Raw genomic sequence first — 25,212 nt, 5'->3', positions numbered from 1 at the left:
TGATATTGATCATATATTGAAACATATACAGAATGTTAATATTTTTGTTTGGGAAGTGTATTTATAAACCAGATACTTGCAGCCCTAACAATGCAATCCTATGGATGTTTGCTCAGAAGTAAGCACCACTGACTTGCGTTGGTCTTACTCCCAGGGAAGTGTGTAAAGGATTGCAGCCTAAATTTCAATTTTATTTGCTAATATCTATTGCCGTTAGGCTTAGCAACCTGGCTACATTTCAGCTTCTGAGATTACCTCTCCTTGTTGTTGTAGCATTGCATTTTTTTAAGAGGCCTGGTGAGTGTCTGTCACACCCCAGTCATGTACATGGATGGGAATTGTTGCTTCTGTGAATCACTAAGGTAGGCAGTTATATGGCTGGTTGTATACTGAGCAATCCTAACCCCAGCTGGGCAGCACTGCAGTGTGGCAGATCAGGTCAACCACTACCACAGGCAAAACCATGCTCTGTTCTATGCCAGCCTGGGGATGGCAAGTGGGGCCAGCTCATGATATAGTGAAACCTGGGATGGCTCAGCTGCTCCCCCTTTCCACCCACATAATTCTGTTTTGGGGATTTCTGCAAGCTGCTGCCAGTGGGAATCCCAGAAACAGTACCTCCACCTGCCTCCACTTTCAGCAGGCAGTTCCATGCCAGAGGAGTGACCCTGGCATCTCTGAGGGGATAGGTAGGTGGAATTCTTTTGGGCTGAGCAGAGAGACAGTCCTCTGCAATATCAACCGCTGGATTTGGAGTTTGGATTGCAGTCTTAGTTATTGTAAATACATTGTGATTGTCCCTAAGTAGAACAACAAAATAATTTACTGTTTTTCCAAGGCAAGAGTTCTCTACAGTGGTACCTCAGGTTAAGTACTTAATTCGTTCTGGAGGTCCGTTCTTAACCTGAAACTGTGCTTAACCTGAAGCACCACTTTAGCTAATGGGGCCTCCTACTGCCGCCGCTACACGATTTCTGTTCTTATCCTGAAACAAAGTTCTTAACCTGAAGCACTATTTCTGGGTTAGCGGAGTGTGTAACCTGAAGCGTATGTAACCCGAGGTACCACTGTACTGATTCATTTTCTTTTCTAATCATAAAAATGCCCCCTTCCCCAAAACAAAATACTTGATACCAGTTCGCACCATACAATTAGTATGCCTTTTCAAACCCTAAGAATAGGAACCAATAATCTAAACAACAGAGGAGAGTCTAAATCTGCCTAAAACTACGGATTATTTCTGGAGTTGTTTTTTTATGAATAGTTTAAAAGGAAAATGAAAAACGAAACACCACTCCAAATTCATTGCTCTGAGCAAAGCATGATCTACAGCCAATTGAAGAGAAATAACAAGGGCTTATAAATTTACCTGAGTCAAGAGACCAGGTTTCTCCTTCAGCTCGGGAGATGTGAGGAAGCTGACAATTTCTCCAAGAGTTTCTCCCTTCAGAAGAGTGTGCAGTAAGACAAAACCACCATCCTTCACTGTGGCCGCCATGTTGGAGAGCACCTCTGCTGGATTCCTGAAAGGGTTCAATGCGCAGTTGCACACGAGGAGATCAGCATTTGCCAGATTTCCAGAAGGAGGGCTTGCAGGGTCCCACTGCTGAGTAGAAACACCAAGTTCTTGCAAACGGCTCTCATTGGATGCCAATATTTCTGGGGCTCTGTCAGTGGCAGTGTAGTCCAGTTGAAGCATGGGTTGAGTGTTCAAGATACTTGTGACGCGCGAGTATAAGTGCCCGTCTCCTGCCAGGGCCTGTAAACAAAAAGAGTAGCCATTAATGAAAAGCACTGTGTGTCATTAACACATGGAGAAAGCACACTCACGGAGAAAAGTGTTGCCTCTCTGCAGAGCTGCACCCCAGCTCACCTCGACTATCTTCATCTTGCGGCTGGTGATGTTCTCCAGGGCCACGTCCACACAGGTCTTCAGCTCAGCAAAATCCAGCAAGCCATTGAGGAGGGGGTCTTCTTGAAGATGCAGCTTCTCTCGAGTCACAACCTGTTCCAGCTCTGAGTAGAGGTTTCCATTCAGCTCCAGGCGACAGATCTCAGCAAGTATGTACAGGAGGCCCTTCTGCTCAGGTTCCGTCTGTGCAGACGTCTTTATATTCTCTAGCCCTGGAATAGCCAACTTGACTCCATGCTTTGCTATCTTCTTCTGTAATTTCTGGATCAACTCTGTAGAGGAGAGAAGGAATATGAAAACAAAATTATTTATGTTGCTGGTGCTTTTGACTTTGCTAATATTGTTCACAGGATGCATTTGACTTCCACATATGCCTACCCGGACCTAAAGGTCGTTTCCTAAGGGGCTTCTCCATACCTCCCTGCCAAATGAGATGGGGTGTCTACTTCATACCGGACGCATCAGAAAGCATAGCGATATAAGAATCTTCTTACCTTTGCAATGGTCAAAGCTGGAGTCAAGCTGGGCATTGGAGGACAAGCAGCCATTCTCCACATACGGCACAAAGCAAAACTTCTCAAGTGTGGGAGGGGTCTGCTCCTGCTGGCGCCGAGGAGCCACACTAGCGTGAAGACCAGAGATCTGGACAGCTCCTGCTGTGATGGTGTCAAAGCAGCGGTCCACAACAGCATCAAAAGCTACAAGGCAAGGCAAGAGTCAGCAGAAAGCATTGGAAAAGCAGTGAAAATGCAGTGCAGTCAGATGGAGAAGAATCTTTCAGAATTTTGTCTAAGAGAAAATCCAGCTGCTAACAGCTTTATGACTCCCATAAATCTATCTTACTGCTTTAAGGTAAAGGGACCCCTGACCATTAGGTCCAGTCGTGGCCGACTCTGGGGTTACGGCGCTCATCTCGCTTTATTTGCTGAGGGAGCCAACATACAGCTTCCAGGTCATGTGGCCAGCATGACTAAGCCGCTTCTGGCGAACCAGAGCAGCGCACGGAAACACCGTTTACCTTCCCGCCAGAGCGGTACCTATTTATCTACTTGCACTTTGACGTGCTTTCAAACTGCTAGGTGGGCAGGAGCAGGGACCGAGCAACGGGAGCTCACCACGTTGCGGGGATTCGAACCGCCAACCTTCTGATCAGCAAGTCCTAGGCTCTGTGGTTTAACCCACAGTGCCACCCGCGTCCCTTCCATCTTACTGCACAAATACTTTTGAATTTTGTTGTCCATAAAGGAGCCCCTATGTCAGGGGTTTAGGAGCAGAGGCACGGGCAAGGGAGGAGACAGAGAGCGAAGGGGAGGAGGCAGAAGAAAAGATGAGTGATGACGACGACCCGAGATCTCCCAGTCTTTCCAGTGAATCAGAGGATTCACAGAAAGGAGCACCAGTGGCCAGGGCAAGGGGGGAGTCTAGGGGGGCACCCCAGGAAGATAGAGCCAGAGGGGACTCAGGGGGGAGCAGCTGGAAATCGGGACCAGCGTCACCGCCAGGAAGCAGGGAAGAGAAAGGGAGCCAGGGGGGAAGCGCTGGCAGCTCACCACAGGAGGGAGGGCATGAGTCAGGAGTGGCCACGCCTCCATCGGGGAGCGAAGAAACGGTTAAGAGGAAAGTGGAAGGTTGGGCGCGCGCGCCAAGTTCAAATGCAGAGGAAGGCGGCGCAGTAAGCAGCCCCGAAAGGGAACCAGGTCCTAAAGCCCGGCGCAAGGAGGCAGGAGGGTCCGGGTCAGCGTCAGAAGAATCCCGGAAGGAAGAAGCCCCGGGGGGTAGAGGGACCCAGAGGAGGACAGTCAGGCGGAAAAGGTGGAGCAAGGCTAGGATATTAAGTTGGTGCACACGGGGCGGAGACTCAGACGGAGCTTCGCCGATCTAGCTACTAGACGTAGAGTTTGCGCGCAGCAGCGTGAGAATGGAAACTGTAATTCAATAAAGACTTTTACTTAATGATCGCTGGCTAGCGTGATCCTCTGTGAGCTAGGATCTTCAAGCAGCTCTGACAGTAAGCTCCGTCTCAGCATTGTGGGCATCTACAGCCTCGAGGAGGGGAGAGAAACAGGTGCCTACTAGCGAGCTCACGAACGGCAGACGACATGACGGCTGAGCAGCAGATAGAGGACCTCAGAAAAGCAGTGGCACAACTGAACGCCGAGGTTCTCGCATCCAGGAAGAGAGAGGAGGAGGCAGCTGCCGCCTGCAGGGATCTCCAGGTCAGGTTAGACGTGCTGACAAAGCAGACACCCCGGCAGGAGGGAATTGGGTTGGCGAGACGGACAGGCGGGCTAGTCTCTCACTTCGATGGGAACCTGCAACAGTATCCCAACTTTAGAGCCGACGTACTGTGCGCACTGCAACTGCTGCATAAAGACTTTAGAGATGAACAAGAGAGAGTGGGGTTCATCATGTCCCATCTGCATGGGGATGCGAAAGCATGGCTACGCAATTTATGGAGAGATAAGGATCCGGCGCTCCAGAATGCGGATGCCTTTATTAAAGCGATGGATGGGTGCTTTTTATCAAGTATTGACGTGGATCTTGCACGGAAGGAGGTGCATGGGCTGAGACAAGGGAGGGCCAGCGTCAGGCAGTATCATGCCCGCTTTTTCGCCTTGGTCAGTGCCCTGGAATGGGACAGAGATTCGGCTCCGGTAAGAGACCTCTTTTGGGAGGGGCTGCACAACTCGATTAAAGATGAGATCGCGAGGGGGGAGAGACCCCGAACCACCCAGGAGGTCGTTCAGAGGGCACTGGCAGTGGGGGTGAGGCTGGAAGGACGTCCGTGGAGCAGGGAAGAAGGGCGTGGAGGGCGCGAACCAGCCGGGGGCCCCTCCTTCCTTCCCAGAGAAGCAGCGCGGGCGCAATCCACGCCTCCGCCAGGAGGAGGAGCCGAACCTATGGAGGTTGGAGGTGCAAGGGCTCAGTCAGCAACCAGAGCCCTAGCACCGGCAGCAGTGAAAGCGAAGCCTCCTAGAGGGAACAGGAAGTGTTACGTCTGTGAGGAACCAGGGCATATGGCAAAAGAGTGTCCCCAGAGGCCCCACAAGCTCACTGCAGCCTCGGCAATGGTGACTGCAGCAACGCAGCAAGCAGGACCACAGCAGGGAAACGACGCAGTCTGGCTGGAGGAAGAGGCTCTGGGGCCCAGCCAGACGTGTTAGTGCCGCAGTCCCCAGAGATTTTACAGCCCGTGAACCCCCTCCCGCCCAAACCAGTAGTGAGGCTCACAGCATCTCTCCAGCTGCCCAATGGAATCACCATAGACGTGCCAATCACCATCGACTCAGGCAGCAATGCGGACTTTATAGGACAGGACTTTGTCGACAGGCACGCTGTGCAGTTGCTGCCGGCCACACTGCCCCTGCAGGTTGTCACGGTGGATGGCAGGGAGCTGCTCGGGGGGCAAGTGGTGAAGCAGACGCCACCAATGGTGATGCGACTTGGGAATCACAGAGAAATCATCAGCTTCAACGTCACCCAACTATCTGACACGCCCGTTGTATTGGGCATGAGTTGGCTGGACAAGCACAGCCCAACGATGGCTTGGTACCAGAGGCAGCTGACCTTCGGCTCTTCCTTTTGTGCTGAACACTGCATAGTGCCCAGGCAGGAAGGAGAGGAAGAGGAGTCACAGCTGCTGCTAGGCACGCTGCAAGCGATTCCCCACAAGTACGCTGAATTTTTGGAAGTTTTCTGCGAGAAGGAGGCAGACAGGCTACCCCCTCACAGACCATATGACTGCAAAATTGACCTGCTGCCGGGGGCGGCGCTGCCTAAAGGGAAACTGTATTCCATGTCAGAGGACGAACTGCAAGAACTCAAGGAGTTCATTGATCATAATTTGCAGCGCGGCTTCATCCGGGAGTCCAAGGCAGTGGGGGGCAGTCCCGTATTCTTTGTTAAGAAGCGGGACACGCCCCAAAAGAGACTCGTAGTGGATTACAGGATTTTGAACAGTGTGACTAGGCCATCGGACTTCCCCATGCCCCGAATTGACGACCTCCTCGCGAAGGTACGGAAGGGCAGAGTGTTCACCAAGTTGGACCTGCGGGGGGCGTACAACCTCATTCGCATGCGGGAGGGTGATGAGTGGAAGACAGCCATGTTCACGCCCCTGGGGACCTACGAATATAGAGTTATGCCTTTTGGATTGCAAAATGGCTCCCACGTTTTTCAAGCATTTATGCATCACGTGTTGGCGGGACTGCTCTACAAGACGTGCGTCTGTTTCTTAGATGACATCCTGATCTTTTCGGAGTCGCAGCAGGAGCATGACAAGCACGTCAAGGAAGTGCTGAGCAGGCTAAAGCAACATAGGCTCTACGCCAAGCTGGAGAAGTGCCAATTTGACGTGACGGAGGTGGATTTTCTGGGCTACAAGCTGTCTGACAAGGGGCTCGCCATGGACAGCGCCAAGGTTCGAGCGGTGTTGGATTGGAAGAGCCCGCGCAACCGGAAGGAGGTCCAACGGTTTGTCGGCTTTGCGAACTTCTATCGCAAGTTTATCAAGGGCTTCGCGATGCAGACGGCGGCCATCACTGACACGCTTAGCTCCAAGAAAAAGAAGTTCATTTGGACAGAGCAGGCGGAGCAGTCCTTTCAGGCACTCAAGCGTCTCTTCGCGTCGGAAGAGCAGCTGCTTCATGTCAACCCCAGCAAGCCGATGAGGGTGGAGACAGACGCTTCGGACAGAGCCGTGGGGGCGGTCCTGCTGCAGAAAGACCCGCAGGGGGTGTGGCGACCGGGAGCGTTTTACTCCAGGAAGCTCAGCAAGTCCGAGCAGAACTACACCATATGGGACAGGGAGTTGCTGGCAATTCATGCAGCGTTCAAGGCGTGGAGGCACTTTCTGATCGGCGCCAAGCACACGGTGCAGGTTTGCACGGACCACAAGAATCTAGAGCACTGGCGCACGGCACAGTTCCTGAACCAGAGGCAGATACGTTGGGCTGAGTTCTTTGCGAACTTCGACTTCCGAATAGAGTATGTCCCGGGGGACACCAACATCATGGCAGACGCTCTCTCCCGTAAGCCACAGTATCTGGAGGACGCAACACCAGCGGCCGCCATGCACATCTTCGCACCGACAGTGTGGGCGTGCGCCGCGGCGACCGTGGACCTAGAGGCGGTACGGCGAGCGTTGCAGGGGGACTCCTTCGCACAAGCAAAGATGGCAGAGGTGCAAAGGGGCAAGGCAGCGGCCGACGGTTTCCAGCTAAGAGATGGATTGCTCATCCGTAAAGGGGCCATCTACGTGCCGGGAGACGAACTTCGAGCCAAGGTGCTGCAGCAGCTGCACGACGCGCCCACGGCCGGGCACTTTGGCAAGGAGAAGACGGTGGAATTAGTAGCCAGGGATTTCTGGTGGCCTGGAATGAGAGGGGAGGTCGCAGACTACGTGGCGAGGTGTGACACCTGCCAGAGGGCCAAACCAGTGCACAAACCGCCGGCCGGACTGTTGGAGCCGCTGCAAACTCCGGTAGAACCTTGGGAAAGGGTGGCCCTGGACTTTGTCACGGATCTGCCCAGCTCAAGGGGCAAGACGGCAGTGCTGGTGGTGGTGGACCTGTTTTCCAAGATGGCGCATTTCATTCCGTGTGCTAAGGTGGCCACGGCGGAGCAAACCGCCAAACTGTTCATAGACCACGTGTTCAAGGTTCACGGTCTGCCACGGTCTATTCTGTCCGACCGCGGGCGGCAGTTCATCTCGAACTTCTGGCAGAAGCTGATGGGCTTCCTGAACGTCAAGATCAACCTGGCGTCGGCGAGACACCCGCAGACCAACGGGCAAGCGGAGCGGGTCAATGCCATCATGCAGCAGTACCTGAGATGTTATGCAAATCAACAGCCTGCGACGTGGGTGGATTACCTGCCGCTTGCAGAGTTCGCCTACAACAACACGAAGCACGTATCCACGGGGGTCACGCCGTTCTTCGCCAACAACGGGAGGCACCCCAGAACCTTCCCGGGACTGGAAAGAATGGGGGAGGGGGAGCCGCAGACAGCAGATGCGTTCGCGTCGGAGCTGCAGGAAGTCCACGATCAGCTGAGGCGCCACCTGGAGCTGGCCAAGCACGCATACAAGGTACAAGCCGACAAGCACAGAAGGGTTGGAGAAGAGCTCCACGTGGGAGACTGGGTTTGGTTAGCGGCCCACGCAGTGCCGGCCAGGTCGTTGGCCAAGAAGAAACTAGGGCATAAACAACTGGGGCCCTACCAAGTCGAAGAGCAGGTCAACCCGGTAGCTTTCAGACTGGCACTTCCGGAGGGTTCCAGAATGCATCCGGTATTCCACAGATCGGTGCTCACTCCCTACAAGGCACCGCACAGGTTCCAGGAACCCGGAACGGCGCCGAGTCCGGCCGGAGACAGAACAGGCCACGCGGGAGCGGCACAGAAGGAACGCATCAACGAAGTCACGGAGATTTTGGACTCCAGATGGGGGGAAGAGGGGGTAGAATACTTTCTCGCCAAGGAGGGCACCCCGGCCAGTGCGAACAGCTGGGTGCCGGGATACGCCTTAGACGAACCTCTGCTCAAAGACGAGTTTCATGCCCTCTTCCCACATAGACCTATGCCAGCAGACTTTTTCGACGACTGGCTTTTCACACCCACGCTTTCGGCCAGCACGTTCCGGGGGTTCGACTCGGACGAGGAACCAACGCGAGACGTCCGTTCCCCGGAGGGGTCACCCTCGGGATCTGTCTCAGAACCCTCGTATTGGTGGGACGATAGGCCAGAGGAGCAGTTCCGCAGAAAGTGGCTGGACTGCTCAGGACGAGCAACGCCGCCAGGAGGAAGTGAGGGAGAGACGGACATGGACATTTTCGGGGACGACCCTGGTTTCGAGCACGGCGGCACAGAGATGGAAGCGGAGGTGACCGTCGTCGACGAGAGCAGGGAGGAAGTCCCGGAAGAGTTCAGATGGAGGCCCGCCACGGGAAGCGACCGATATCCGACGTTCGTCCCTTTGCAACAGCAGCCCCCAGCTCCAGCACCGGATGGAGGGGAGGGGGGACTGGGGGGCTTCGAGGGGGGGATGGATGTCAGGGGTTTAGGAGCAGAGGCACGGGCAAGGGAGGAGACAGAGAGCGAAGGGGAGGAGGCAGAAGAAAAGATGAGTGATGACGACGACCCGAGATCTCCCAGTCTTTCCAGTGAATCAGAGGATTCACAGAAAGGAGCACCAGTGGCCAGGGCAAGGGGGGAGTCTAGGGGGGCACCCCAGGAAGATAGAGCCAGAGGGGACTCAGGGGGGAGCAGCTGGAAATCGGGACCAGCGTCACCGCCAGGAAGCAGGGAAGAGAAAGGGAGCCAGGGGGGAAGCGCTGGCAGCTCACCACAGGAGGGAGGGCATGAGTCAGGAGTGGCCACGCCTCCATCGGGGAGCGAAGAAACGGTTAAGAGGAAAGTGGAAGGTTGGGCGCGCGCGCCAAGTTCAAATGCAGAGGAAGGCGGCGCAGTAAGCAGCCCCGAAAGGGAACCAGGTCCTAAAGCCCGGCGCAAGGAGGCAGGAGGGTCCGGGTCAGCGTCAGAAGAATCCCGGAAGGAAGAAGCCCCGGGGGGTAGAGGGACCCAGAGGAGGACAGTCAGGCGGAAAAGGTGGAGCAAGGCTAGGATATTAAGTTGGTGCACACGGGGCGGAGACTCAGACGGAGCTTCGCCGATCTAGCTACTAGACGTAGAGTTTGCGCGCAGCAGCGTGAGAATGGAAACTGTAATTCAATAAAGACTTTTACTTAATGATCGCTGGCTAGCGTGATCCTCTGTGAGCTAGGATCTTCAAGCAGCTCTGACACCCTATTTTTAAAAAAAATGGGATTGCCCATTACCTTCAATCTCATCGTTGTATTTCTGTGCACGTTCTTGGTGTAACTTTGGATCAATGCAAACAGAGCGGATTCTGGTTGGCAAGCGCAGACTTCTTCCTGTTTCCCCCAAGATGATCAAATGCAGCAGGGTGTCAAGGAATGTCACCCAATTCCCGCTCCACAACACCTTCCCAACATTCCCTGGGGACAAGAAGCAATCTAATTAGCACACAACAGCCACCGGCATGACAACAGCAGCACAAAGTGAGAAACTATTCACATCTCTGTCTTCTGTATCAACTGCACTGGCTATGCCCCCAAAGTCCTTGTGCTTTCCAAGCTAGCTAAGGGGAAGCAATGCCTAGACGGATCTCCAGTTTCTCAAAAGCTTGCCTAATTGTGAACATCTGTTATCAACATTTATGAATTAGAATTGACTTTCGTTTCATCATCAGTCACTGAGATGAAGAAGCTTCCAAAAAATGGAAGGCTATCAATGGCTATTGGCTACAATGGCTATGTTCTAACTAAACTGTTGGAGGCTGTACATTTCTCAACACCAGTTACTGGGAATCACAAGTATTCTTTTATTACCTATTTAGTTATAAAATTTCTATACTGCCCTTCATCCGAAGATCACAGGGCGCTTTACAATATGCAAGCACAAAAATACATACCGTAATAACAAATGAAAAAACCACCCCACATCATCATCATCATTATGAATGCTGTTGCACTCAGTTCCCGGCTTTGGAGCTTTCCTATGAAACAACTGGTTGGCCACTGTGAGACCAGGATGCTGAACTAGATGAGCCCTTGCTATGATTCAACAAGGGCCTTCCTACATTCAAAATGAATAGTAATAATCTTTAGCCCTATCTTTCAGTTAAGGTACATGGTCTTACCATTACTACTAGATTCCAAGAGTCCCTGGAATGTTGGCCCGTAATCATAACCACGCAGACGAAGCTCTTTGTAAATGTCCCCCTTGGTTAAACGGACGTCTGGGCATGTGTTTGGCTGGATCTCCAAATCAATTTGCTGGTTGCGAAAGTTATTCAGAGCGGTTTCTTCCAAAGGGCAGATTTTTCCTAGGAGACACAGTATGTAGAAGAAAGGGCAAGTGAATAGCGAGGCCGACACCCCTTTGATTTCTTCAGAGTACATGTAGTGGGAGCAATTACTTACCACTCACAGCCAGATTTCCATTCCCAGACACTTCAAAACGCTGAGAAGCTGGCATGAGTCTCACCTCTAGCTGTGTTGCACCTGCAAGGTAGCCAGAAATTGCCAGGATATTAGAGTTTAAACATAGCCTGCAGAAACATGGTTCACCAGACTATGTTAATTGCCTAAGCTGCAGAGACTTTGACTAGCCTCACCTCTCTTAGGTAGTATTGTTGCCTGGTGGATTGTAACATCTTCAAACATGACAGGTATTTCTTCCATGGAGGTCCCTAGAGATCTTGCCAGAGTGCGCCAGGCCAGCAGCAAGTAGCCAGTGGCTGGGTACAGAACCCTGCCATCAACGCAGTGACCCACCAAATAATTATCAGGTGATTCAGGATTCACATCTGTCAATGATGATTTAAAAAAAAAAATGAACAAAGCATATTTTTCAAACCTACATCTCTGGCCCAAGAAGACTCCAAAGCTGATTCCCACAAGTTGCCAAAATCCAAGCACAAATGCTCCCACTTTCCCCACCACCACTATATAAGTTTCAGTGCTGCAAACATCTAAAAGAAAGCAGCTCTTTCCCCCATTCCCTAGTTTCCCATCATCAATTTAATTCTGCTAAAGCAAGGGCATCCTTTAGGAGCTTGTTTTACTACAATTTCCACCATCCCTTACCCATTGGTCATATTGGCAGGGGCTGATAGATCTAGGAGCACAGCAATGTATGGAGGGCCACCGGTCCCCCAGCCCCATAGGAGCCAGCTCCTAGGGGTTGAGGTTCCTTTGGCCCCCCAAATAAAATATTTGAGGGGGCCACCCACCCCAGTTGATGGGCATCAACATTCAAATGTGAGCGATTATGCAGGGTGGGACTTACTCCCCCCCCCCTCAATATTTTATTAAAGTTGGCACCTCTGCCCATCCCTGTGTCCCAAAGTGTTACAAGGTGTATGATGGTTCAAACATTTCCCCTAGAGATAAATTCTGAAAATGCCTTTTTGAGCATTTTAAGATGACCTGCTTTTGGAGAACAAAGTAGCTGGTACACACCAATATTGTAGACTGTTGCTGATCCAGAACCACCAGCGCCCGTTGGGAAGTCTTCAGCTTTTGGGATATCCCATGTCTGACTGTGGTCCCAGAGAATGTAAGGGGAGATAAGGGGAGTCCCCAAAGGTGCAGGATATTCAGCAGGTGGAAACAGATTGTTCGCAAGGACATTGATTCTAAGAACACACATAAACATTGAATTTGTGAAGTTGCATGTAACAGTAAGAAGGTATAGTAACAGTAGCAAATGGAAGGCAAACCAATAGCTAGGAGCCAACATGGGACTAAGGACCCCCAAACACTATTTTCTGTGGTCCTGGTTTCTTCTAAAAATGTGCAATATTTTCTCCCTTCTCTTCAAACGGTAAAACAGCCTTTTGGAACATGGCAAGGAACTCAGGCATCAATGGAAGTTCTGGTTTCAGAGACACAGAGATTGATGTCGCTATAAAAGCTGGATCCTACACAAAGCTTTTGAAACAAATACACTAGGTTTTCATGAATGAAAGCAACCCCTATCCATTTTGCTACTATGCTCGTGTCATAAATGGCCCTGCAGCACTTCTCCCCATGACATTCAATCCTGCTTTAAGGTAGCAACATAGCTGGGGAGGGGGGAGCTACTAATGGTATAATTCAATCTATTCCAAAAATGACTTCCACTTGCACAATGGGAATTTCATTGGCTCTTCATCTCTCTTCCAGAGGGTCCCCCAACCCTTGTCTGGATTTGAGTTTGAGGGTGTGCAAAGGGCTGGAGGGAACAGGAAGTTTCCATTGGGCTCACAGAAGTCTGCTGTGCAAGAAGAGCTGCAGAGCTGGATATTGCCCTATGTTTCTCATTAGCTTTCACTCATCTCCTTACCCTGTAAGGTGGATTTTTCCAATATGTGTCAGAAAGAATTCCAGGTTGTTTTTATGTTCTTTCTTCATCAAGGGTAAAATGGTGCAGGTTGGCTTCAAAGCTCTTCTCAGAATTGCCTAGACAGGTGGAGTTCAAAATGTTATCAGTAAAGAAAAGAAATCACTGGCTTCCTTCTTCTAAAACAGACCATTAGCCAAGGTGGTCAAATGTTTTTCTGGCTCTACAAGAGAAAAATGTTGGCAACCCCAGAAGGAAATACCATTTTATATAACAATAATATTCTGACTTCTGCAAATGGAAGGGACTTCTCCAATGGAGGTTCCTGCTGAATGTGGTGATTTTTGCTAATTACAGCCCTTGGCACCACCACCCACGCTGTTCCAAAACAGTTGTTGGAGGAATATAGGGGGAACAAGGAATCAATGGAAATCCTCTCCCTTCCACCTCACTTTAACCAGCAACAGTATCCCATGAACAGAATTGGCTCAAGGAACTTGGAATCCTAGGCATTTCCTGGAAAAATCTACAGACACCCAGCACTCAGTGAAAGTAAAACACAAATCATTTTTTTAAAAAACAACAACAACACTAGACTCCAGCAAACACTACTGGTATACATGCATAGTTTTACAGGCTGTGCTTTACACTGTGAATCCATAGTAGAAAACCACAGACTAGACTAGAAAAACTGGAAAAGAAGTTATATGCAAAACAGCAAAGAGAGCAACAGGGCTTAGTAACTGTTGCATAATTTTAGGTTACACAAACCAAACCTTTGCATTTACATTAGTACACTGAATCTTCGCCATAAATGAGCTATGGCTTCAAGGAACCTTAAGAGGCATCCCAAACAAATACATTTTGCCAAGACACCTTTTTCCTTTTCAATCCTGCCACAAAATAAGACTTGTGCCTTGATCCAAACTACGTTTACATGGGATTTAGTTCTATTGGTGACAGCAGAACTAACGTCCAAGAAAAAAGGCTTAGGATTGCGTTCCAAGCCTGCCATTTATAAGCTCAGTTACATGGGAGTGAGCCTCATTGTTGAACTCATATTCCAATAAAATCCCTCCATTAGCAGTCTCCCTTCACTAGAAGGATCTCAATCAGAAGACAAATAAAATAGCCTAGGCATGACTCTGGTGGGAGACATGTATTTAGAAGGACCACAATGATAGACACTTGCTACCCATCTTTTCTCCAGTGGCCCCAAGGAAATGGAAGGAGTGACTACAGCCCAGCCCTTCCACAGCAACATGGGCAGCTCTTGATGCAATGCTGGGAGTAGGCTCTTATGAAGTTCTATATAGCTGCCTTGTGCTGTTTTCAGACAGAGGCACTGGGCAAATCAATGCCAACATCTCTATTCAGTAACAAACTGCTACTCCTTGTGCAAAAGCAGGGAGGAGGAACCTGTGGCCCTGCAGATGTTGCAGGACTAAAATCCCTGCTAACCCTTATTTAAAAGAAAACAAAACTACCAAAGGAGAATTCTTCTCTGACATCGTATCAAAAAACACAAGTTACCAACGAACCAGAAGAACTACCGTAACAGCTATGCCAAGCTCAGGTAAATAGGACAGCCTTTACCTGGCGCTTTAAGACTATAACGTAGGCGAGAAAGGCTCACAACATTTTATTGCCCAAGGTGGAGCAGCAAACAGCCACAAGTCAAGGTGTACAGTACTGAAGGCCAGTCAAGTTATTTTGGCAAGTGAACACCAAAAGAAGACATCTTCCCCTCCCTAGCAGTAAAAATACAAGAAGAACAAACTAAGCGACAAAGACATTTTGCCCTTTCATGAACACCCAAATTTTGCTGCCTGAGGTTGCCACCTAACTGTGCCTAACAGTAGGGTGGGTCTTGACAGAAGGCCCACACGGATCTCTTTGGGGAAGGAGTCCTACACCTGAGGAACAATAACAAAAAAGACCCTATCTGTTGTCACCAATTCTTTCACTTCCTGCAAGAAGACAGAAAATACCTCTAATTTTGTCAAAAATTCATTGCTTACGTCTTTCAATGTAAGTTGCTTGGATACCTTGGTAATAAGTGACTAAGAAATCTTAATGGTAATGATAACAAATGTTAAGATCACAACCCAAGATGTTATTTCATTTATCCTCCCTGCCACTTTCTTCTCACACATTACATTCATCTATTTGCCGGATTCTGTTTTCTTCTCCTTGGTTTCTCGCGTATATGAATACACTTAAATTACTAGGTTCTTGAGGGAAAGCTGCATGGAAATTTAGGATAACTGATGAGGGAAGGTGGTGGGAACCAGAGTGGAAACCATTGTGGTCACTAGGAAAAGGAGAATCTTGTCCCCATGCCTCACCAGCTTCAGGCCATGAGTGAACCCCAAGGGTAATACCTGCAGAAGGGCATGTGGGGCAATCTCCACGACCACAGCATCTTCTGGAATATGTCTCAGGCCTTCCTGGAACAAGACTGGGCTGACAAGGTTATTCACATGGTACTCAGCAGAAGAGTTCTGAGCCAGATCGCTTTGCCACTGAGATTCAGGGATGGAAGTGCTGATCCAGCGGGAGGAACGAGGCTTTGGACTGGGAATAACCTAGAAATAAAGAAAATGAGAAAAATGAGACAGGAGACTTAAGCAAAAAAGAATCGCACCATACAATGCATGTGCAACCTTTCCGCCCCAGTGAGGAGCTATTTAGGAGAATTACCTTCTTCAGGGCACTAAGCAGCACTGGTGCGATGGACGCCATATAGTACGAGTGGAAAGCAACTCCTGCGCTGAGCACCTCTTTCGCAAATACACCTTCTGCTTTCAGCTTGGCTACAAATTTGGCCACAGAGTCCTTAGGAAAGCGAGAAAAAATTAGCACCGAACAGGTGTTACAAGGGCCTGGTACACTGTAATAAGCCTCTGCCTGTGAAGCAACCATCATTCTCCATAATTCGCTCGTACATGGCTTATCCGACATTCCTAAGTGTATATGCAATAATACCCATTATATAAACCCAAATTCCCCTGAACACTGTGGAGCCCCGACCACAAGAAATGGACTGCAGCTGGAAGGAGGTGAGTTTTGCATTCTGACTGGGATTTACCAGCCAAATCTTTAGATTCAGGCTGCTAGCGTTAACTTTATTGCTAGCCTTCATTTTCAGATGCAAGTGATAGCATTTCCTCTGGTGAGTTTGCTTTCATTCTCAATTCAGTTTGACAGTATTTAATCAGGTGGCTCCTCCTGACCTTCTGATGTTTGGCCCGGGGAAAAATTCCAGTGATGAGGACACGTCACTTGATATCCTAAACATGTAGCAATGTAAGTATTGGTTCATACTAAGTTCTCACCTGAGGTCCTGAAACAGTGACAGTGTCTTCAGAGTTGTGACAGGCAGGGACCACTCCGGCAGGGCACTTACGTTTACACTCCTCCCATGTCAGACCTGTAAAAGACAGATTGCTTTGGATGAGTTCAGCCCTCTAAGGAGTAGTTATGAAGAAAGTTTTCCCTAAGAGCAAGTGAAGCAAAAGAACTCCCAATTTCCGAGTGTCTTATTCCCCAGCTAGAACTAGACTGGACATTCTAGAACACATTCCTTACAACCATTTCAGCTGCATAATACTTAGGGATGGGCAAATATATCAGTTTTTGTCTCTCTTAAAGGTAAAGGGACCCCTGACCATTAGGTCCAGTCGTGACCGACTCTGGGGTTGCGGCACTCATCTTGTGTTATTGGCCAAGGGAGCCGGCGTACAGCTTCTGGGTCATGTGGCCAGCATGACTAAGCTGCTTCTGGCGAACCAGAGCAGCACACGGAAACACCATTTACCTTCCCGCCGGAGCAGTACCTATTTATCTACTTGCACTTTGAGGTGCTTTTGAACTGCTAGATTGGCAGGAGCAGGGACTGAGCAACGGGAGCTCACCTCGTTGCGGGGATTCGAACCGCTGACCCTCTGATTGGCAAGTCCTAGGCTCTGTGGTTTAGCCCACAGCGCCACCCGCGTCCCTCCTTAGTCTCTCTTAGTTTCTCGTTTTTCCAATCATAAATTTGATTTTCCACTTCAGTTTGATTTTTTTTTAAGTCCTTATGAAAATTCATCAGCATTTTAGTGTTTTTTTTCTTTAAATTTTTTTATTCCTCCGCAAAGCAATTCCCCCAAATATGTTATATGCATCTATATGCTCACTTAACCCTAGTATAAATATTTTTAAAAAACACATACATTTAAGAGAAGTGTGAGTTTCAAAGGAAGGGTACGTTTTGGTTCAGAAATGGCTTTAGAAATTGTGACTGAGGTAAGTTCATCTGTAAGTGTGAACTGAATCCCTCATCACATTAGAGGAATTATGAGGACCAGGAATGATATTTTATATTATTTAAAATATTTACAGCCTGCCTTTCATTGCAATGTGGCACCCTGGCAGGGTACAATAGTATAAATTAAAACCAATAACTACAATTATAAAACATAACAGATAAAATATATAGTAAAAACTACAGCAGAAACACCAGTACCAGTATGGTTTAAAAACAACAACAACAACAACAACAACAACAACAACAGGCAGCTAACCCACCCCACCCCTATAAAGACCTGCTTGAATTGATGGGTTTTCAGTAAGTGCCAGAAACTCCTAAATGTTGGCACCAATCCTATTTCACAAGGGACAGATTAATACCATAGTTGGGGTGCCACCACAAAATAAGTCCTCTCCCTGGTTGCCACATACTAGATTTAACTTAGATGTGGAACAACCAATGACAGAATCAGCTGCTGATCTCAACACACACATAGGTTCTTATGAAAGGATGTTTCTTCAGACAGCTAGATTGAATGTTGCCCAAATCTCACATCCTAATCCATAAACAAGTAGGTGTGCAGTGCAATGCTATGCATGTTCACTCGGAAGTACTGAGTCATAACTAAACGTGCACAGAATTACAGCTACATAAAGCACAATCATACTTAGAGGTTAGATGCTTAAAAATCAAGCTAATCTAGCAAAAGATCAAACCAACCATATGTTGGGTTGTACCCACAGCAGTGGGAGGTCCAGTCACAAACCTTTCCCCCTTGCAGTTAATACATTTCCAAAGCTACACAAAGCAAACTGAAACCAATGTGCAATATCAGTATAGAAACCTGCTGCATCCCCTCAAGGGCTCATAAACTTACCAATCTAGCAATCACTGCTGTCTGTATATGTAACAATATTTATCTGTAACTGAGCCTCTGAGGCTTAGGCATCAACACTTACCCTGTAGAACCTCACTAATTCCTTAGTGATGGAGCTACCACTATCCTAATGGGTAAGGCTGATAGGAGCTGTAGTCCAGCAACATCAGGCAGGCATCATTTTGGCTACCCATGCAGATTATGGTCTGATTGATGCACATAAATTGTCCTTTTTATAAAACCTTTTGAGTGCGGGCTTCAATGAGATCTTGCTAAGGAGCTTCCTAAACTATAGCAGATTTAATATAATCCTGTCTCTCAATCGCCCTCATAACAGTCTCTTCTAGGTCTATCTCTTACCAATTTTAAAATGAATACTTTATAAAGGAAATGTTCCATAGGGTATTTTGTTGAAATGTAGCTTTACTAGAGAGTCGTAATACTACCTTGTACTATGCATTAGGATAGTTTATAGTTATTGTCTACCATTTAGATAGTATAAAGAAGATGAATTGTTACGAGACAATTTTGTGACGCTTGAATTTCCTGTGTAAAAAAAAATGCTCTTATCTGATTTTACAATGTGCAATACCAACAGCACCTTGCTAATCCTAAAGAAACTATGTAAGTAGGTGTAGGTACCAATCTGAAAAGAAAGGACCTTTGGGGCTGGCAGTAGCTCAGAAGTAGGACAGCTGTTTTGCATGCAGAACATTCCAGAAGATCAAAGACATCGCCAGGTAGGGATGAGAGAGAACCCTGACTGAAACCTTGGAGATTTTCTGCCAGTCTATATAGACATTACTAAGCTAGATGGACCAAATGTCTGACTCCTTATAATCAACCAGTTGTACATAACCAATTGTCAGACATATTATATATGCTCTGATGAATGCTTGCCTGCTTTTAAGCATCACAAAACCGGTCTACAGAATGTCCACTTGGAGGCCGATTAACAGCATGCAACAGCAACGAAACCTCAATCCGTAAAAACTCTGATATTTTTCTGAATTTTATCAAATATTGCCCAGGGTAAATAAATCCAGCCTCTTTAAACCTGCCCCATACTGCATTAAGGCAACTAGATGAGAACAGTTCTGTGAAGTGAAGGTAAGATTAAAACAGATTATCTGACAAATAAATAATAGAGCACATCTAGTTACCTACCAACAGCAGCCATGCCTCCTGGTGGTAGCTTCGCCTCTTTGATGCATCGGCCCCTCCAATAGGCAGCAAGAACAGCTTCTTCGTGACTTAAGGAGTTATCTGCATAGCCACAGGCTAACTCCCCAACCGAGTGACCAACAATTCCGTCAGGCTGCAAACCCATGGCCTTTAAAAGATCGATCTGTGCAATCTGGGGATTAGAAAATGGGCAGCAGTCTTTTATTTATGCCTTTGTGTGGAGTTCTCGCATGCCACTTTCTATCAGTCAAAGCGGTCTCAAAGTGGTTTTACATAAAAACAAGCAATGTGATTTGCAGAACTCATCTAATACAATTAAAAGCAACAGTAAAAAAGGACAATAAATGTTAAAATACAAAAATGGGGGGAGAGGAAGATGACAGGCTGAAAAAAATGACTCTAAACATGGCCTTGGAAATCCTGGGAAATGAGGGGAGTTTTTACCATGTGCTGGAAGCCCCTCAGTGCCATAGCCATACAAAATTCCTTTTCACTCTTCCTCTACTGCCTTCTTCATTCCGCAACAGCACAATGCTTATGGGTCTGCTGAATAACTTATCCTATTCCTACACTTGCGGAAATCTTGCTTATCAGTTGCTTTATGCAATCCACAGTCACATTCTGTTGCATCTCCTAGTAGGCCCACACACACTGCTCATTCACCTCCTCTTTGCCCTCATGCTGCCCTCTGCTTCCTCCTTAGCGGGAGCCAAGCAGGCTCAAAATGTAGAACAGCATATGCAATCTTACCTTGGGGAGTTTGCCACATGATACATGAATTTTTATTTGTTAATTATTACATTTATACCCCACCTTTCCTCCAAGGAGCTCTAGAGGCCTACAGTGTTTCTCCCCCTTAGCATTTTATCCTCACAACAACCTGCTTAGGCCGAGGGAGAATGAGTGGCCCAACATCACCCAGTGGGCTTCATGGCTGGGTAAGGATTCCAGGCCCAAATCTAATACTCTACTCACTACAACACATTGTTCCCTGGAAACAGGAAATGCCTAATAGCATTGACCCTTAACTCGCATTTCTTTATTTTTTAAAAAATCACATCTAGTGATTTTTCCTCCTCCCATCCGGCTTATTGAATGCCTGCTGTCAAAAAGGCATCTGTTGTTTTCCCTAGCTCTTTAGGAAAGTGCTGTTACGTGTGCACAAAGATCCCATCACTAAATGTACTCAACAGAAACATCCCCCTGTTGTCACACTCAAATCTGGACACCCACTTAGCAGAACTTGCTGCTCTTGAGCAACAAGAAAGAGCAAGACTCTGAGCTAACATCAAAACTTTTGTCTCTATGTGCCAACCTGCAGAATAATGGCAGCAGATGGTATGCCTATGCAGGTATAAGCAATCAGCATGGAGGTGTTGTAAAGTCTCACATCCGCACACGGCCACCTTAAAAGGGCTAAGGACAGGACAGCTCAGAAGGTGAAATGGGAGTGTTCAGAAATGCTCCTCTTTCCATTTTGCTTCCTCTACACAGTGCCAGAATAAAAGCAAAGCCTTTCGCATGGAAACTGGAGCCAGTTGCCAGTGATCCCGGGCTGAAAGGTGGGTTGCAAAGATGACTGTCTACATGATGTACATCACTAGAACTGATGAGGAAAACAGTGAGCCATCAGAAGAGTCCCGTTTCATGGGAGGCACAAAGCAAAGGCACAAACCTTCCTTCTTACCTGAATAGCAGCAAGTCCAACGAAAGCATTGACAGTGTCGTTAAAAGTGTTCTCATCCGTGCTCTGGAGTAGATCGGACACCTTCAGGCCCGTGTCTTTCAGAGCCTCATCTGAACGCAAGATGGATTGCCGGAAGAGATCAAGCTGCATCAGGCTAAGCCCCATTCCTTTCCACTGGGTGCCCATGCCTATGGGATGGAACAAGCAGAGGAGTACCTTTTAGTGCTGCTGGGTATGTGAAGAGCATGAGAATGTGACATTTTATTTTGACATTGAGAGTGCTTCAGATGTAAAAGATATGAAACCCTTCAAGCCAGGCTTTTTTTTCCAGCTGGAACTCAGTTCCAGCACCTCTCAGGTGGGCACCATTGCCATTATAAGAGAACAACGGAAGAAGGGAAGAAGAAGAAGAGTTTGGATTTGATATCCTGCTTTATCACTACCCAAAGGAGTCTCAAAGCGGCTCACAATCTCCTTTCCCTTCCTCCTCCACAACAAACACTCTGTGAGGTGAGTGGGGCTGAGAGACTTCAGAGAAGAGTGACTGGCCCAAGGTCATCCAGCAGCTGCATGTGGAGGAGCAGGGAAGGAAACCTGGTTCACCAGATTACAAGTCTGCCGCTCTTAACCACTACACCACACTGGTTCACTGGAAGTGTTCATGGTGAGTTCTAGCACTTCTTTTTCTAGAAAAATAGCACTGCTTCTAGCTAGCTAGAAGCATCATTTCATACGACCGGTGTGCGTAGCTGCCTTTTACTGCCATTGGTCTATCTAGTTCAGTATTGTCCACATCAACAAAGCTTCAGACAGGGAACATTCACAGCCATACTAGGGAGATGCTGGAGATCTGAACCTGGAACCCTCTGCATGTGAAGCAGATGTTCTGCCACTGAGCAGTGGCACTTTCCTAAATCTCTCTCTCTTTCTATGTGTGTGTGTGTCTGTGCCTGCTATAATCGGTGTGAGCTACTCAGCTTTATGACTGTATTAAATAAATCATAAGGCTATTTGGCACGACATAAAACTTTGCAAAATTAGAAATCTAGGCTCAAACAAAAGGAGAGTGCATGTGTGATTAGTATGCAATTTACCTGAGCAGATGTACCACAGGGGCCGCCCTGAGGACTGAGCATTCTGAACCTCCTTCACATCGCTCTCGCTGCCAATCAAGGTGTAGCCCCTATAAGGCATGGATGACACTGGTATCCCAGAGATATCATTGAGCATGCTCAGAAGTGCTGTGTGTTGCTGCAGATTTCTGCTCTGTTCTATTAACGTTTCTACTGCTTCTTGAGTCCTTCCACAAAACTGCACCAATCGTGGCAAATTATGAGTCTCCGGGGAGGAAGATGTCTTCTCGTTGGGCCTCAGAATGACATGGGCATTTGAGCCTCCAAAGCCAAAGGAATTGATACCACAAAGGTGACCTTTTGTGGGGGTTGGTTTAGTAACGACTTGTATACGACCATCTTGTAAGGCAGGAATATCTGGATTTGGGGTGTTGTAGTGAATGTTGGGTGCCCACAGACCATGCTCTAAAGAGAGAACCACCTGAGAAATAGAGAACATAACAGTGCAGGCTAAGAACATTTTTCAGTCATGCATATTTTGCATAGTTTGGGATAGAAACCTCAGATCCTCAGGAATCAAATTTCACATTAGAAGATAATCATTGCAGTTCAATCTACTGATATAGAAACCGGACATGTATCCTCACTTAGCACCTTTTCTTGTGTCATATCTAATTATCAGACTAATCAATTCTTCAGACGTTGGCAGGTCAGAATTATCTTCTACTGAGAATTTAAGGCTCAGAATGGTGAAGTAACTTGATAAATGCCTTGCGGCAAGTCAGAATGCTTGTCCAGAACCTGTTTCTCAAATTGTAGCTCCCACTCATCTAATCCCTAAATTTTGCTGTATCATACGCTGTGACACATTAATTATAGTTGGTTGATTAGAGGTATTGGCGCTATGATCCTTATCTGCAATGACCATTCCACACATTTGGCTTTCTCACCATCCAGCTATTCTTTCCCACTTTTCACAGGTTCCGTTCCTCTTCGTTTTAAAATGTGTGCTTTCTGACTGGCTCAGAACTGTACACACTGGTGTAAGCAAACGTGTTGATCAGGGATGCTGAAATGATGGGTGTCACGGGGCAAGTGTATTGTGAAAGAACTGCTGCTGCAAACAAAATCCACAGAGCTTCTGTGAAACAAAGCCATTGTGGTTTTGCACTGCAATGACTCAATGCTTTAGGCTTCAGAGACTGGCTATGCACACTTAATTGGGAATAAGCCCCATGTACTCAATGGAACTCATAAGCAGATATGCAGAGGACTGCACTATTTGTGCCATCATTATTTTGCATAGCAATGAATGCACCACCAAGGCACATTTTCCTTTGACAGATGAATAAATATGACAGAAAATGGACAATTTATTTGCTGAGGCAAGCAAATATTCTTGAGGTCACAAATCTTCACTGCAGCTGTTGCTTCCTATATCTGTCCCAGCTGCCCTGAACCCTACAGCCACAAACAGCATACAAAGCCAAGGAAAGACTCTTCAAGACATCTTTTCCTTCTGTCTTTTCCCCTCCCTCCCCCCTTCTCTTCCCTCTGCTCACCACTTTATCACTCTCCTTTCATCCCAAGGGACCAAGTTGCGCAGCTCTACCTCTGTGCATTGGTTTGGTTACAACAGGCATCCCCAAACTCAGCCCTGTTTTGGGACTATAACTCCCATCATCCCTAGCTAACAGGACCAGTGGTCAGGGATGATGGGGGTTGTAGCCCCCAAACATCTGGAGGGCTGAGTTTGGGAATGCCTGGTTTACAACAAGGCCCGCTCTCTTCTAGCCTTTGAAGCCCCTAGCCATCATAAATATTAAAAATAATGACAAACGGAAACAAAATAAGGCAGCCAAACCTTCCCCCAAAGAGTGAGTAGTTTGTTTACATAACCAGCTGATCTAAGAGGACTTGTTTGTTGCGGTCTAATCAGAACGAAAATATTTTTATTAATATTTACAGACATTTTAATGTTTTAATATGACAAAATCCAGATCAGTTACGCAGCAAAAAGATCTTTTAGCAAATCACCTCTTATTTACTTAAATCTGCAACTCAGAATGTGTGTCACATTTTGGTCTGATGCCCATAAAACAAGTTGTGAAACTTGGCATTTGATAATGCCAAAAGATTAACACTTAACTACATCTGAGACCAGCCCCCCCCCTTGAACTTGAGGTCCCTGCCAAGTGACCTTCTTACTTTCCCCTCCCCCACATGATTTGCCCTAATTACAACGGATAAATCTGAAGTCCCCCAACAGATTTTTATTCAACAGCTCTCTCTCTCCCTCCTGCCCAACACTAACGAATAGACATCAACTTCTCTTTTCTTTTTACCTTTGCTAAGGCAGCAAGACCAGAAGCAGGTTCTGGGTGACCCATGTTAGATTTAGTTGATCCAATCAACAGTGGTGGTCGATCTGATTGGCAAAAGACGTTGACGATGCCGTTCACTTCCTGAGGATCTCCAACCTAGCAACGGAGAAAGACAGGAAGTTAGGAGGAGCTACTGGATAGATTTCAAGTCTGGTGAGCTCTGTCAGATTTTTTTCTGAACAGCTGTGTATGCAGGTGTACAACTGAGTGTGGGGAAAGGAATACAATGCCCGCTGCTGCTGCTACGGTGGCAGTAATGGCTGAGGCTTTCTCATTAGAGTCCAGATCTGCCATCGCCTTGGCAGCCCCCACCCCCTGTTGGTGAACAGGAGGTGCTGCTGGTCTCCTCCCCACCCTTGTTCCTGATTTAGATCTTCACTCATCTCTTCTTCCCTGGAATGAGAGGGGTGAACGGCATTTTGGAGTTTGCCTCAGGGGCCAAAATGTCTTGGCCTGGCCTCCCCACACATGTTCCCATGGAGGAATTTAACACTGTGAAACCAGGGTGCAAACCCCAACGTTTCTGAAATATATTGAGAGGAATCGTGGAGTGAGTGGAGATGAGAGGAGGTAACCTATTATATCCAGTGAAAGCGTCAAATGGGAACTGCCGGTCTATGAAAGCAAAGCGGCAAATGGGAAATCTAATTGCTCCCAAACAAACTACAATAATATAGAACTAAAAAGAAACTAGCGTTGAATGAAAGAAAAGAGAGACAGAACAGGGGACATGGAGAGAGGGCAAACCTTGGTGCCTGTGCCATGAGCTTCTATGTATTCCACTTCCTCAGGCTTAACCCCAGACTCCCTGTACAGGGAACTGACCAACTGCTGCTGCATCCATCCAGAGGGGAACGTTACACCTGAAGCAAAAAGAATGGTCAATTCCTGGGTT

At 47.6% G+C, this 25,212-nt stretch overlaps 1 protein-coding gene across 1 annotated transcript in view; it reads right to left on the bottom strand.

Annotated features, from left to right (window-relative positions):
• The window catches only part of FASN (fatty acid synthase), a 67,448-nt gene that overhangs the window by 22,323 nt on the left and 19,913 nt on the right, over window positions 1–25,212 (bottom strand). Inside the window, exons 7-23 of the mRNA XM_081184509.1 lie at window positions 25,065–25,180; window positions 24,279–24,413; window positions 21,955–22,414; window positions 20,861–21,048; window positions 19,156–19,345; window positions 16,156–16,250; window positions 15,521–15,655; window positions 15,202–15,405; window positions 12,821–12,936; window positions 11,956–12,131; window positions 11,109–11,300; window positions 10,915–10,995; window positions 10,632–10,817; window positions 9,748–9,927; window positions 2,407–2,610; window positions 1,874–2,184; window positions 1,370–1,759 (exon numbers count right to left, since the gene is read on the bottom strand). Of these exons, the coding sequence (XP_081040635.1) occupies window positions 1,370–1,759; window positions 1,874–2,184; window positions 2,407–2,610; window positions 9,748–9,927; window positions 10,632–10,817; window positions 10,915–10,995; window positions 11,109–11,300; window positions 11,956–12,131; window positions 12,821–12,936; window positions 15,202–15,405; window positions 15,521–15,655; window positions 16,156–16,250; window positions 19,156–19,345; window positions 20,861–21,048; window positions 21,955–22,414; window positions 24,279–24,413; window positions 25,065–25,180 (3,359 nt within the window). The remainder of the gene's footprint in view (window positions 1–1,369; window positions 1,760–1,873; window positions 2,185–2,406; window positions 2,611–9,747; window positions 9,928–10,631; window positions 10,818–10,914; window positions 10,996–11,108; window positions 11,301–11,955; window positions 12,132–12,820; window positions 12,937–15,201; window positions 15,406–15,520; window positions 15,656–16,155; window positions 16,251–19,155; window positions 19,346–20,860; window positions 21,049–21,954; window positions 22,415–24,278; window positions 24,414–25,064; window positions 25,181–25,212) is intronic.

Source organism: Podarcis bocagei (genome assembly GCF_964188305.1).
Source record: "Podarcis bocagei genome assembly, chromosome: 2".
In the NCBI taxonomy this organism is placed as follows: Eukaryota; Metazoa; Chordata; class Lepidosauria; order Squamata; family Lacertidae; genus Podarcis; species Podarcis bocagei.
Note: the sequence above shows the minus strand (reverse complement) of the source record. Positions and strands in the feature narration are given on the sequence as shown.